Raw genomic sequence first — 14001 nt, forward strand, 5'->3', positions numbered from 1 at the left:
AATTATATAGCACAAGGACAACTGGTAACAAAACTAACATTCTATTTGCATGGCTTTTCTAATATATGAATACAATACGGTTTGAACAAAAAACTACAGATAATCTCTGCATTTAGAATAAATCTAGTTCTTGTGACAATACTTGCAGATTAGTTTCTAATGCATAGAACAGTTTCCCTACGCTACTGGCTCTAATAACCCTTTGTCTAACACCAGAACCATGTTTGTACAGTTTTAGCAGCTGAAGAAAGAATTTCAGTTAACATGGAAACTTTGTAGAGTTTAAAAGTGAAGTTATAGGGTGATGTTGCTGGCCTTCAGATGCTATCCCAACAGCACATTGCAGGTAATCGATTTGCCTCCATAGATAAACACTTAACATTAAGTTCTAGAATAAAGTTCCTCTTTAATTTATGTATTAAAGCAGTTTGCATGGCATACATGCTGAATTCAGAGTATCAACCAAATACAGACCATGCTAATGTAGAATTTATGGATACATTTGACATTACTACATTGACAGTGGAACTTACCACATGAATTTTCATCAGACCCATCAGCACAGTCTTCATCGCCATCACACTGCCACAATGAAGTAATGCAACGTCCATTACCACACTCAAACTGCGATTCTTCACACAATGTCTTTGTGCCTAGAAGGAAATTATATCTCAAAGCAAGACTATTGCAATACAGGGGGATGTATAGTCAAGTGTTACATGAATTGCTGGTTTAAAAAAGGGATACTAGACTTCCTACTGCATCTACAGTAAGCATTGGTAAGCAGGCATTTAGATAAGAGTCCATACATTTTTTTTTAAAAATAAGATATTTAAGCAACAAGTTATCAGCATAATGGTCCTACAGCCTGGATTAAATGCTCAAGTATTCTGCACAATGCATAGAGCAAACAAACGTTGACCAAAGTCCACTATAAGCCTGACAAAAATAGTTAGTGAAACTATATTTAGTCAAACTGTAGTTTGATACCTTTATACTTAGATTTACCTACTATTGGCCACAAACAATTTCCCATTATTTTACAGTGTGGAAACAGGAGATATTGTGGGGAGACTCAGTTCAGTATTTCCCCTATTGTCAACACATGTAGGTCACCTAAAATTAAGAGTAAACATTTGCACACATCACTGCATCATTTCAGATAGAGTAATGAGAATATATCATGCATCATAATTTACTATGGTCAGGTCATTGGAGAGAGAGTGATAGCTTCTATTAATCTGTTGCATATATGGCTTCTAGTGCTCTGGAGGAGGAATGGACAATGTATAGGTTCACCAAACATAGCTGAAAGCATTGAAAGTCCACCCAACTCAACGCCTCACCTCTATGTGGGGAATTAAATGCAATTGTTTGTATCACGCTGAGCTCTCAAGTCAGGAGATAGTTTACTGTGGCTAATGCTAGGTGTTTAGTTGTGGCAATTGCATTCTCCAACTTAAGTGCCTGGAGTGATGCTGTTAGTGCATATGGTAAGACTGCAACTAGCATGATGGCACTGGTTCAGTCTGGTTTCTGCTCATGCCTCAGGAGGGTCCAAGCAGAAATCCTTTAATCGCAGGTTTTCAGCATGAGCAATTGAATAGCCCTGGGAACTCATTCCTGGCACTATTAAACATAGAATTTAATAGAAATCCATCCAATGTTTGGTGCCCACAATCACACATCTCCATTTCTGCCTCTACCACCTCCCCCTAAATTCACATTATAGCTATATTATAAATTCAGTCATTGAATAGGTTAATACTTAATCAGCAGAGAGGAAACTATTTTCCACTGAAGGTACATAGTGTGGCTCCTTCACATAAATGGGATGGGGAATTCATTTCAGTTTGATGTGATATCACAGGTAAGAAGGTAATCTCAGCACAATCTTGAAATTCTATTCTGAACTCCCAGACAGGAGTGACAGCAAAATTGCATTTCTTCCCTTGTACCCCCCGAACATAAGAGTTAAAAAGGTGTCAGTACACCTCTGGTACCAACTACTCAGAACCTCTGGTACTGAATATTCAAGCACTGGGAGGCGTTTAAATAGCACAATATGGCCAATACTGACAAACCTGATTTTTGAGCATTTTAGAGATCATGAAGTGTCATGTGACAGGTACGTGGGGGCTGTTGCATTTATGGAAAATGGCTTTTGAACTTGCAGGTGTGAGTTAGTGTTTTTCTAGCAATCTGCAAATGAGTCACCAAAATAGCACAATATTCTTTACAGACTAACTTGCAGCCTACCCATTTTTCCACCAGTACTAAGGAAGAAAGACCCCACAATTTGACAACTTTTAAGAACATCTAATACTTTGCTTTACAGCCAATAATCACCTAATTCTGCTCTGCTATTTGGCCATTTTTTTTTTTTTTACGGGGCTGAAGGGAGAATTGAAGTCACCCCGATGGCTGACAAACTTCAACTACTCTATGAAAAAAAATCCAGCTACTTGAAATATTTCAAGCTAGGGAAATTAACAGCAAGAGATGCATCATCTCCTTTTCAAAGTTCATGTCAACTACCCTTAGTTGGTTTAGGGGTTAGTTCATTTGGGCTAATATCTTAACCCACTGGATGGAACTTGCACTATTCCATACAGCATCTGTGGCAAAAGGGAACAGAGCAGTGACTATTTTATTAAAGCAGGCACATAAAAAAAAAAAAAAAAAAAACAAACACCAAGCTGCTGTAGAGGAGCTGGCCATGGTGCTGAAAACAGCAAGACAGCATCTGAAACTGAGGCTTGGTATGAAGAAAGTCAGAATAAAAAACCTGTTGTGCTATGTGAGTGGCTGTGCTCTGATTGGCTCTCACTGTCTCAGAGCCAGTGTGCCCTGTTGCTTAGCAGCAGCCTAGAGAGGATGGAGTCAGGTACAAAGCAGGGTCATGTCCGAGCCACCATCGTAACACCAAATGATTTCCATTCAATGGTGGCAGCAATACACATTGATGGTTAGTCACCATCAGATTCCTGTGTCCATCCCTACATTGAACCGGCTGGAGTCTGCCTACAACCACTCCTCCACTGTGAAGTGATCCCTAAGCCATACGCCCATGGAGTCAGCGCTGTTCTGACAGGGGCACCACGGAGAGTTGCCTAGGAAATACATGGTGCAAAGAAAACATTGCTTATTGCCATGTTCAGTAGTCAGGAAGGGGTGCACATGGAGGCTGCAGAAACATTCAGCTGATGCTGCAATACAAGTCTCTCATCCATGATCCTCCTGCCTTCCCAGCACATCCCAGTGCCCAGGCCCCAGCAAGCTGCACAGCAGCAGCTTAGGATGTGGATACACACAGGGACAGCTGATAATGAGGAGCTCACCTAAGCAACTCATTCCTCCAGCCCCAACATTATTGTTGTACATGTGCGGTTAGCTTTGTTGCATTATGAACAGCATAGTCATCTATGTGGAAGGGTCTGACTTATTAACCTGCAGTTCACTCACTATTCACTGCCCTCCCTCCTTGTCTGCATATAACGGCAGCCCACCCCACATGGCCATGGCCTGGACAATGCGCCTGTGCAGGCTGGCACCTTCACTGTTGGTATCAGCCTGATTCTTATTGGCTCCTGCAGCAGACTGCAATTTACGTAACTTCAGGGGAAAAAAAAAAAAAAAATAAAATAAAAAAAGACCCACAACTAAAGCCTCCAACGCTAAAACTAGGTACACACTGGAGCAATGTGTACCTGGATGATATAGCAGCCGACATATTGTATCCACGGTACACATCAGGATGGAACGATTCCATGGCCATCTAGTGATCTTTGCTAAAGGCAAAGCCTGATGTCCAATTCTCTTCTATCCACAACATAATGGATACTTCTACCATTATGGTTCAGCTTGGAGGTTTATTCAAGCTACTACTGTTCTAACAATATGCAGAGCAGTTTGTCTTAAAAGATTGAAAATACAGAGTCATATACTGTAATTGCATTGACACTTTTATGGTAGTCATGGGGCAATTCAATTGTTTAATTGTGGCCACAGATCCCATCTAAAGTGATGGAAGATGTTCAATTGTTTTTGGGAAACCATTACTTAAGCCAGATTTCTGAGCAGAGAAATAAGTAGGGCTTTTGGGCACCTTAAACTGTCTCTTTAGGTGAATGCCCTGCATTTTGGGAAGACATTTGCAGTAGTGATTGGTGTCCAAAAACTACTAAAATAGCACATGTTACTTTCACGGGAGCTGCAGCAGCGATAAAACAATTGAATTCTCTCCATAGTTGCCTAAGTGACAGGCACTCAAAGAAAAAAAAAAAAAAAAAAAAGATTTACATATTTCTATACACCATTTGAAGAAGATAAATTCCTTGTCCCAATGCTGGAGATAGAGGATGTGTCTGCTGCTTCCATTGGAGGGAGCTGCTGGAAACAAATTGACACCATTTTGTTGCACAGGAAATTCAACATGGATGGCAGAGAGAAGCCAGAGGAGTGGCAGTACAGGAGGCTGCAGGAGAGGGCAAGGCAACGATTGGGGAATTGAGGTAGGCTCTTGCCTAGGGGGCCCTAACCTCTTATGAAAAGATGCTGGGATACCCAGGGAGTGGCCCTGCAGCTTGCTCAGTCATTCCTGGGCCAGATGTAGGGAATAGGTCCAATGCCTAGAAAATGCAATATGTACATGTGTCTTTTGGTCGCTGTCCCATTCGTGTGCATCTATGCAAGATTGTACTCTGAGCTGCCCTGCTACAGATTTGCCATTAGGGAATGCTAACTGTTGCAGGTCATGCTGGGACTTGCAGTTTCACAACAGTTGGAGAGCCACAGGTTGGCCAGGCCTGATCTAGTTAAGCTGTACTTGACCACTCCTATTCACAACCTTGCCTGGTTGATGTACAACTTTTAACAATGCAAATTACCTTTAGGTTTCATTATGGAAAATGATCTCCTTGTTGGCTAAAATACTCCTCAAAACTGGAAGCGTAGTGTTTTTGTAAAAGTAGTGACTACTGGTCATATGCCATACTGCTTATCTCCTATAGAAGATAATCCTCCATGTAGCAGTTTCTCCCAGGGCTTTAAGGAATATGTCAAGTTCACCCCCTGTAGTCATGTGTTGGCATGGCAGAGGGGTGGGTGAATTAGGAGAACCATAACTGTTTACCAATTGCAGAATTCAAGCAGTAGTTCTAACTGTTTCCGTGTTATCTTCTGATCATGCATGTATTAAAATCCATAAGTTTTCACTCCTCCAGCCCTCTGGGAGGCTGCTAGCATAAATAACAGGATGCATCTGCCATGAAAGGATTATACAACAAAAACACAAAACCCACATGAATCAGTTACCTTCCAGAGGAAAGAAATCATGCCTTTTCTAGCCTGCCATGTAATCCTCAAGGCCTATGTTTATTACGGGTTGGGTATGGGATCCTAAAACAGTCAGAATCCAGACCCACTCAGGCAAGCGTCCTAACTCACTTCCCACAGCCTAACCTTAACATTTACAGTCAGGATGCTCACGCTTGGGAGTCAGACACCAGGGGGGGGGGGGGTTCGGTGAACCTAACCCCCCCCCACCTAGCCTAAACCTAACCTCCCAGGGGGGGGGGGTGCCTAACCCTAAGTCCCCCCAGGAAGCCTAAACCTAACTATCCCTCTGCAGCTATCCACACCAGGCGTCCCTTCGATCGGGATGCCAGACGTCGGGCTCCCGGCATATGTCTAATGACAAGCGTAGGCATGTTGACGCCTGCCTTTAGACCCTTGCCGGGATATGATAGTCGGGATTAGGTCTGCCGGCTTCCCGACTGCATGCCATCTGTTCCCCCTGCAGCCCCAAACCTTCCTTCAGCTCTGGTAGTCTGGAGAAAGTCTTGCGAGATGGCAACGCAACATCTCCTGAGACTGAACTGCAGCCACCGCTGTACACAGAACAGCTGAGCCGCCGAGGGGGGACAGGAGACAGCGAAAGGCTATACTTCAGGATCTGGGTACCAATTGTGGTGATAGTGTGTGGGGTCCCTAGGGCCTGTTGCCCCCTTCTAATCCAGCCCTGCCAACACCAGCAACATTCTATTACATTGTAAGAATCTGCAGTAAGCAAGTGACTGTACAACTTAATGTTAAATAAGCCCTACATAATTGTCAAGAAGATACTTTCTAGGCCATCTACAAGGCAATTAATAAAAAGATTAATGACAGTGACTGATCCCTGTGGTACATCACAATACTGTAACCGGAGCCCAGTCTGAATAGATTCCATTTATGACTACCCTTTGTCTTCTCTCCCTCAATTAGGTCACTACAAATGTACATATTCTTGCTCCCCCTCCTAGACCCAATACTCATGAGAGCTTCCCCCACAACTAACACTAGTTCTGCCATCAGATTAATCTATGATTTTCCAGTTTGTTTACATTGCCATGAGTTATTACAGCACTACTAAAATTATATTGTCCATTGAGTAGAGTTGCATGCAGCGTTTAGAACTAAAGTGCAGATGCACACATGCTAGCTTGTGTTTGGTAGTCATTTACAGTCATGGTCCTAAAAATGGTTATTGTTTCACAGACCTGATCAGAGTTTGACAAAAATACATTTTCCTTTAAACGCAACCTTCTTCAGTACCAGAACAGCACACATGCTTTTAAGACAGTAAGGGCCTGCCACAGAAGTGACTCCCAGAGAACAACAGTCTACATTGTGCTTGTTGTACAGGGGATACCATCATGTTATTCAGCTTCCTCAAAGTGTATAGCCAAGTAGAAAGAAAAAAAAAAAACCCAGATCAGGCAAGTTCTTTCCTTAAATGTAATATGCATGCTAGACATTTTTCCATGTGTAGCACATGAAGTTTCACCATCTATTCCAATATAGAAAGCAAATTATTAAAGTCCTATAGGAAACTTGTGTACCCATAAAACAAAGGCCATAGTTTAGTTAACAATTTACCATTGCAGTGACAGATCTTTGTAAGGAACAATCTGTTCAAGGTTTAATATTACCATACGGGAACAAACTTAACATAGTGTAACCCATGCCCAGAAAAGTGCACAAACTCAGATTTGAGAGCTTCTGATCCTTGAGCATAAAATATAATACCACCCTCATTCAGCCTAATGTAGACTGAGAATTGTCATCAGCACCTGCTTGTGGTAGGATTTTGACAATCACTGTCAGAAAATTCTTTGCAGCTCAGGCATATATAATGCTTATGTATGTTTAAGCAAGGTTTTTCATACACAAGATGGGAGGCCATTTGTATGATTGCATTTGTGGCTTTTTAGTGACAATTTGCGCCTATGGTTTGGGGGCTCAGTTGCATACAACTCTGCATCAACTACATTACTGTTAGGCCACAAGCCAGGATCTTAGATTCCACAGATCTCAAACACCAAAAATAAGTTATCACCACTATGTCTCACTGAATAGCCTCAAATATGATTTCATGGTACTCCAGTACTTTGATACCAGAAAGTGTAGGTCATGTTATACCTATAATCAGACTTCAGGTAACAGATGTTAGCTACTGGTTTTAAAATAGGAGCCCTACACAAAATAAGGGATTTTAAACTAGCCTGTGAATAAAATGCACCAATGAGCTGAAATGATGTGCTGGCAGCTGATCATGCACGACAGGAACAATTGAATAGCTCCTCTCAGACAGAGGCAAAGCAACAGCCCATAACAGGCATAGGAAGTCTAGATTTTTTTGTAACAGGTGGTGAAGCATAGATTAATGGTTTACTGATCATATGATGGGTTACCTTTATCAACCAGGATATGTGAACACGCCATGCCAACAGTCATACAAAAAAAAAAAATAAAAAAAAATAGGGGTCTATTTACTAAGCTGTGTTAAGTTTATCTCCTAACAGATAAGGTACCAGCCAATCAGCTCCTGTCATCTCACAGGCTGTGTTTTTAAAAAAGGACAGTTAGGAGCAGATTGGTTGGTACCTTATCTCCGTTCACTTAGGAGATTAAGTGAACGGAGAAAAGGTACAGCCAATCGGCTCCCAACTGTCCTTTTTCAAACAGCCTGTGAGATGGCAGTTAGGAGCTGATTAGCTGGTACCTTATCTGTTAAGTTTATCTCCTAACACAGCTTAATAGACCCCTAAGCCACTGTGGTTTAACACGTTAATACACTGCAACTTGGTCAAAGGAAAAAAGTCCCAATGTTAAGCATTGAGTGTTCTAGGTGTTAGTTTCCACATGTAAGACAAGAAAAAAAAACACAGAAGTTTGTATTAAGATTACAGGTGTAAGCAGCAGACCAAAAGCTGACTGAAAGTTGGTGGGATAAAGACTGAGGAGTCACTGACAAGAATCCAATACAAGCATCAGGGAATCTGTATGATTTACTGCCGGACCCATGCCCGGTGGTTGGAATCCCGACAGCAGCATCCCGGCAGAGGAGAAAATCCTAATCGTTCAAGGTAAGTATTCTCCAACCTAATTCTACCCCCTAACCCTCCCATAGTGGTGCCTAACCCTAACCCCCCCCTTCCGCCTAAACCCAAGTCCCCCAGGGGGTGCCCAACCCTAACCTCCCCCCGAGGAGGCCTAACCCCCCTTACCCCTAGCTTAAACCTAACCTCCCAGAGGGCAGGGGGGGTGCCTATCCCTAAGGTGCCCCCCCCCCCCAGAACCTTAAACATACCACACCACCACCCCCCCCCCCCGTGGCTATCAGCGCCACTTTGATCGGGATGCAAAGCACACAGTTTCCCAGCATCGGTAAAATGACAAGCGTCAACTGTCAAGTACAATAGGTTGTACTTGACAGTTTATGAAATATACCAAACAGTACCTCTATGGTACAACTTCAGTTACACCAAAATCCAGGATTAACATAACTACAATGTTCTCTAACACTCGCCAACCTTTTACAGGCAACTGGCCTCACTGCAAGAACCATGTGAACACAACACATTGTGTTAGCTAGTAGAAGATATACACCTCCTACACCAGAGGTTCCCAAACTCCACTACCGACAGCCGGGATCCTGGCGGTCAGAATCCCGACAGGGTTAACATACCGACACTTGTTGGTCAGTATGCTAACCCTCCCTAGTGCCTAAACCTTACCACCCCCCCCCCTAAACCTAACCCTCCCCCTTTAGAGCCCAACCCTAACCCCATTACTTACCTTCAGTATTCCGGCACCAGGTTTCTGACCAGCGTCTATTCTGGCACCAGTAAAGCAAGCAACAGAATCACGGCCTCTAGGATGTGGTATGCATACCGGTTTAAGGATATCAATGCTTCAGTCCAGATGGGTAAATCAAAGAGACTGCGGTAGCAATTCAGTCCCCAGAGTGAAGCATGGTTATCCTTCAAACTAGACTAATGGCATAGTTTGGGAAACTCTGCCCTACACATTACATTTGTACAGCTATTGTCTACCATAACAAGTGATAAGCCTTCACTACAGAAAGTCACTGTTACACTATAATTAGAGAAACACCTAGTTTAGCAGGTAAGCTTACTGTAGTCAGAGAAGCACCTGTGAGGTTTTTGATCAGACACCAAGGACTACTTTGGTCTATACAAGTTCTGTTTTGATTAGTGTTTCTCTATTTAAGTACCAACAGTGTTACAAAGGGAGGCAGCTCAGAACACCACAACTTCATAGGTTCGACAGCTCACTTGGAGGTCAAGTGAAATGACTTTCACCAACAGAAGCACAAACAAAAACACAAGAGGCTGTCACTCACTTGCAGGGCAGGGATATATATTCCAGTCAGAGGACATGGCCAAGCTACAGTAGTTACTGGGGAGAAAGAAAGCAGCCACTTTTCTACAGCTCTGTATCCAAACAAATCAAAGTGCTGCCAGGTAATCATGGCATTTCATTGCATGTGCTGGTGACAAAGGAAGTCTAGCACTAAGAATGAATTAAAGCAGACCGACTGGAGCATAGTCTCCTTCTCTGCCCTTTAAACACTTCGTTAACCCCTTACTTGGAACAGGCATATGCAAGTATAACCAGCTTTATTTATTACTGCTTTGATTGCCTGCCCCAATGCTGTACCTTGTTAGCCATGATAACAATGAATGAGGGGTTTGGCAAATCTATACAGAAAGAAACAATGGGCTAAACATTAAATACAGTTTCGAGAGACCTACTATAGTACCTATACTGACAGGAAACCATGATAAAGAACGCACTGGAGGAAGAAAAAAAAAAACCAAACCAGCAGCTATGCCAGTGATACAATAACCAGCAAGACATGCGACTAGTCATAGGGATCAACTGGCTAATGTCATTTATTTGCCAGATCAAGTTGCTATGGACCCTCACTGACCCCCCAAACACCTTCAATTACCCCCATCTGCAGCAGCAGGCATTAATGGCAATTATACGACAGAGACAGACAGACCTACACAGCAGCAGCACTGACAGGAGAGGAGATGTCTGAGAACACTCACCATGAACCCAGCTGAGCTCCGGGTGCAGACAGCAAGTAAGCAACAAGAGCAGCAGCACAGCCCCCCGACAGAGCCTGCTCATCTCGCTGCGCCCCGCAGCAGCCCCCCGGAGAGCCAGCTGGAAGGGGAGGACACCCAGTGAAACACCACCCTCTCTCTGTGATCCCGGATAGCAGGTTGCTTCCAGTCCTCGCTGCAAATGGCACCTCTAGCTTCCACGGAGGGGGAAAAATTCGGCAGTGCGGGCCGCTGTGTGGCTGCTGACCCCCCCGGGCTGCTCCCTGGCAGGGTGAGTGTGGGGAGAGAGAGGAGACGTGCAGTTACAAGCGACTACACAGACGCTCCGCTTATAATAGCGGCGGCAGCTGGATGTGCAGCAGGCGCTGGGAAGATGAGGCGCTGGATCGGCAGGCGGCGCCCCCGAGCACACACTCTCCCCAGCAGCACACGTCTCTGTGATCCGGAGTGGCGGCAGCGGATTGCATGATCCGGGAAAACGTGTAGCCTGCACTGCCGCCGGTGCTGGGGATGAGTGGGACTGAGTATATCACCTGACACTGCTGGGAGGAGGGCAGGTAATGACAGGAGAGCACATGGCTTCAGGATGGGCCGGCCCTGTGCACACTGCTGTGGTAGCTAAAGAGATCTCCCAAGTCAGGCAGGCTACTTGCACTCACCAGAGACGGATTATTGCCCTAGGGCCATGGGGCCCTAGGAAAGATGCTGAATTGCCCCCCCCCCCTTCCCAGTCAGTTCAATCCATACCACTATTCATTTACCCTCTCATGCCACATTAAACTACCTCCATTAGACACACATGACCATAATATCAACCCACATGTCATCAGACCTCTCCACATGCCATCCTACCCCCTTCTCTTGTGTCAGCTGATGCTAAGTATGATTGACAGCTAATAAACCAGCCACACAACGTGTCTCTTCAGCTTCCCAAGGTTACTAGTACTATATAGTGAAGTGTAATGGTGCGTACACACTGGGCGATTAAAGTGGACGACTGAACGATATCGTTATCGTTCAGTCGTCCACTTTATCGGCCATTTTTAACACAAAAACGATGAACGATGACGCGCGTTCCCGCTGGTCGTTCGTCATCATCGTTCATCGGGTTAACATGCAGGGCAACCTGACGATGTTGTCAGGTTGCTGCATGTTGGGGAATGGGGGAGAGAGCCCGGCGCTGAACGATATCGTTAATGATATCATTCAGCGGGTGTGCTCAATGTCATGGACGACATTGAGCACAGCCTGCCGGGGACACACTAGACGATATCACACAGGGAGCATATTGTCTAGTGTGTATGCACCATAAAGGTGCGTACACACACAATAATTTTTTGAAAGATTAAACTATAACGACGTCGGTATCGTTCACTCGTTCAAAAAATTGTTCAGTGTAAAACGATGAACGATTAACGTTCATGCGTGCTCACATTTGTCGATTGAAGTTTGAAGTTCAATCAGACTGGCCAACATCAACTAGTTGGATGGTTGGACAGATAATCTTTACGTGTGTACCCAGCTTTAGGCTTTGTAGCTGTTACCCGGGAAGGGTTGAGTGCCATGTGTGGCCTCTCCAGAGAAAAACAAAATGATTTGCACCCAGAACAACTGAAATCCTATTTCTCAGTTTTCTGTCAAGTGAGGGGCATATTTATAAAACAGTAAAAAAACTATTTTTGCCAGCTATACTGATGTGCCCTCATACAACTATCCTTTTTGTGCCATATGGCGTGATCTAGACGCTCCGACACAGGTAGCAAATTCCTGTACTTTAAGTACTTTTTCCAGAATTTTGCATTTTATTCACATTATAGCCACATACAAATTTGCTTATAGTGTACAAGGTGCATATAATTACTGTAGTATTCTTGTAGCAAAGAAATTGGTAAAAAGTCGCAGATTAAGTATAAAGATATATGGTGAGAGGCATGGAATGTACCACTTTTATCAGACCTCTGTCTTCCGCCTTTCTATGCAGATTAGTGGCTAAAGGCACATATCCACTGCATGATAAATGAACGATTACAACATTGTTATCGTTCAATTGTTCATTAATCGTGCAGTGAATATGCCAGCAATGACCAGCGATGCGCGCTCCCACTGGTCGTTGCCGGCATCTGTCATCGCCTGAACATGCAGGACAACCTGCCGATATCAACAGGTTGTGCATGTTCGGGGATGAGAGAGGCCGCTTGCACTGGACGACATATCGTTCAGTGTGGGCACAATATCCACTGCACAGGATGATGAACGATTACGATGTAAGTCATTCTACACTCGTGTAGTGTATATGCACCATAAGTCGCAAAGAGAAGTTACATGAAATACCATTATAGCATTCATGGTACAATTGCATTGTACTTTTATTGCATTAGTGATGGGACTATTATAAGACGAATATTTTGTGAAAAAGCCTTTGGCGGAACCCTTGGTGCGGGTAAGTCGCAAAGTTCGTGGTACACCATGAATCATAAAAATTGACTGAGATAATCAGAACATTAATAGGCCACTAGTCAAGTGAAATCTACTGTTTTACAATCACATACAATTGGGAGTGGTGATCCCCGAAGATTCCTCTCTCTGCAGGATCCGGGTCCCTGCTGATCTGTGGTATAAGCCGCTATTACACACCCATCGCCCTTGGCTCCTCTGCCACACATTAGTTCCTACTGTGATGTGAAATTCACCGCCATGACCTGCCTGCCCGAGTATCTAATGGCAGCTCCGCCACTGGTGCTGCTCCCCACCCTTCCATCACCAAGTGCTCCTGCAATAGACAGCCAGCAGCCTCTGATGAATCATTTCCATGAGGCTGGTGAACACAGGTGTCAGAGGAGCGTGTGCTGAGCTTCTCCAATGGGTGCTCAGCACATGATCCTGTGACCCCCTCAAATTTAACATAGTATTGGTAGCTGTTCAGTCTTCTCTCCAGAATTATTATTTGCCGGGTGGTATTATGAGGCAGCTGGGGTGGATGTGCACAAACTAGGGAGTGGGGCGTGGTAGGTGGGCGACCAACAGATTGAGCCAGGGTCAAGGTGGATGGGGTGGCTGGTATCCTCCTTCCGGTGGGGCGGTCCAGAGTAGAGATCTGCACTGTGTCAAGGCCAATAAGTCTCGCTATGCTGATGTTCTATATGTAACGATAGTGCCGCGCAGCTTTCAACCATGTCACAATGCTGAGAGGCAGGGAAATTTCGTCCGAGAAATATAGCATGGGCAAGACACTGCTGTTAACCAAATCCATGAAGAGCCAAAATGTTTCCAGTCGTACTTCATTGCGGACAAGCTAGATCAGGCATAATGTATGCTGTAATAACAAACCACAATAGAATGTGAGAGGTTGCTACTGTATATATATATATATATATATATATATATATATATATATATATATAAACCAGTCAACACTCAGGGCAGCCGAGTACATTTAAGAAATGCTGTTGCTGCAGATGGAAATACCTGTAATATTGGATAGTATATGTTACAAATATGTAATAAAGGGAGTGATCAAGCAGTGTTTCAATGGTAACCCATATAGAGATGAGCTTTTTTTTAATTTCCCCATAAATGA

The 14001-nt window shown here is 44.0% G+C and overlaps 1 protein-coding gene across 1 annotated transcript in view; it reads right to left on the minus strand.

Moving 5' to 3' along the window:
- VLDLR (very low density lipoprotein receptor) overlaps window positions 1-10812 on the minus strand; it is a 32676-nt gene extending 21864 nt beyond the window's left edge. Inside the window, exons 1-2 of the mRNA XM_088476589.1 lie at window positions 10407-10812; window positions 534-653 (exon numbers count right to left, since the gene is read on the minus strand). Coding sequence (XP_088332715.1) covers window positions 534-653; window positions 10407-10488 — 202 coding nt within the window. The 5' untranslated portion in view covers window positions 10489-10812. The remainder of the gene's footprint in view (window positions 1-533; window positions 654-10406) is intronic.
- Between the last annotated feature and the right edge of the window lie 3189 nt (window positions 10813-14001).

This window comes from Taudactylus pleione, unplaced genomic scaffold, assembly GCF_031769625.1.
Source record: "Taudactylus pleione unplaced genomic scaffold, aTauple2 ptg000190l, whole genome shotgun sequence".
Taxonomy (NCBI): domain Eukaryota; kingdom Metazoa; phylum Chordata; class Amphibia; order Anura; family Myobatrachidae; genus Taudactylus; species Taudactylus pleione.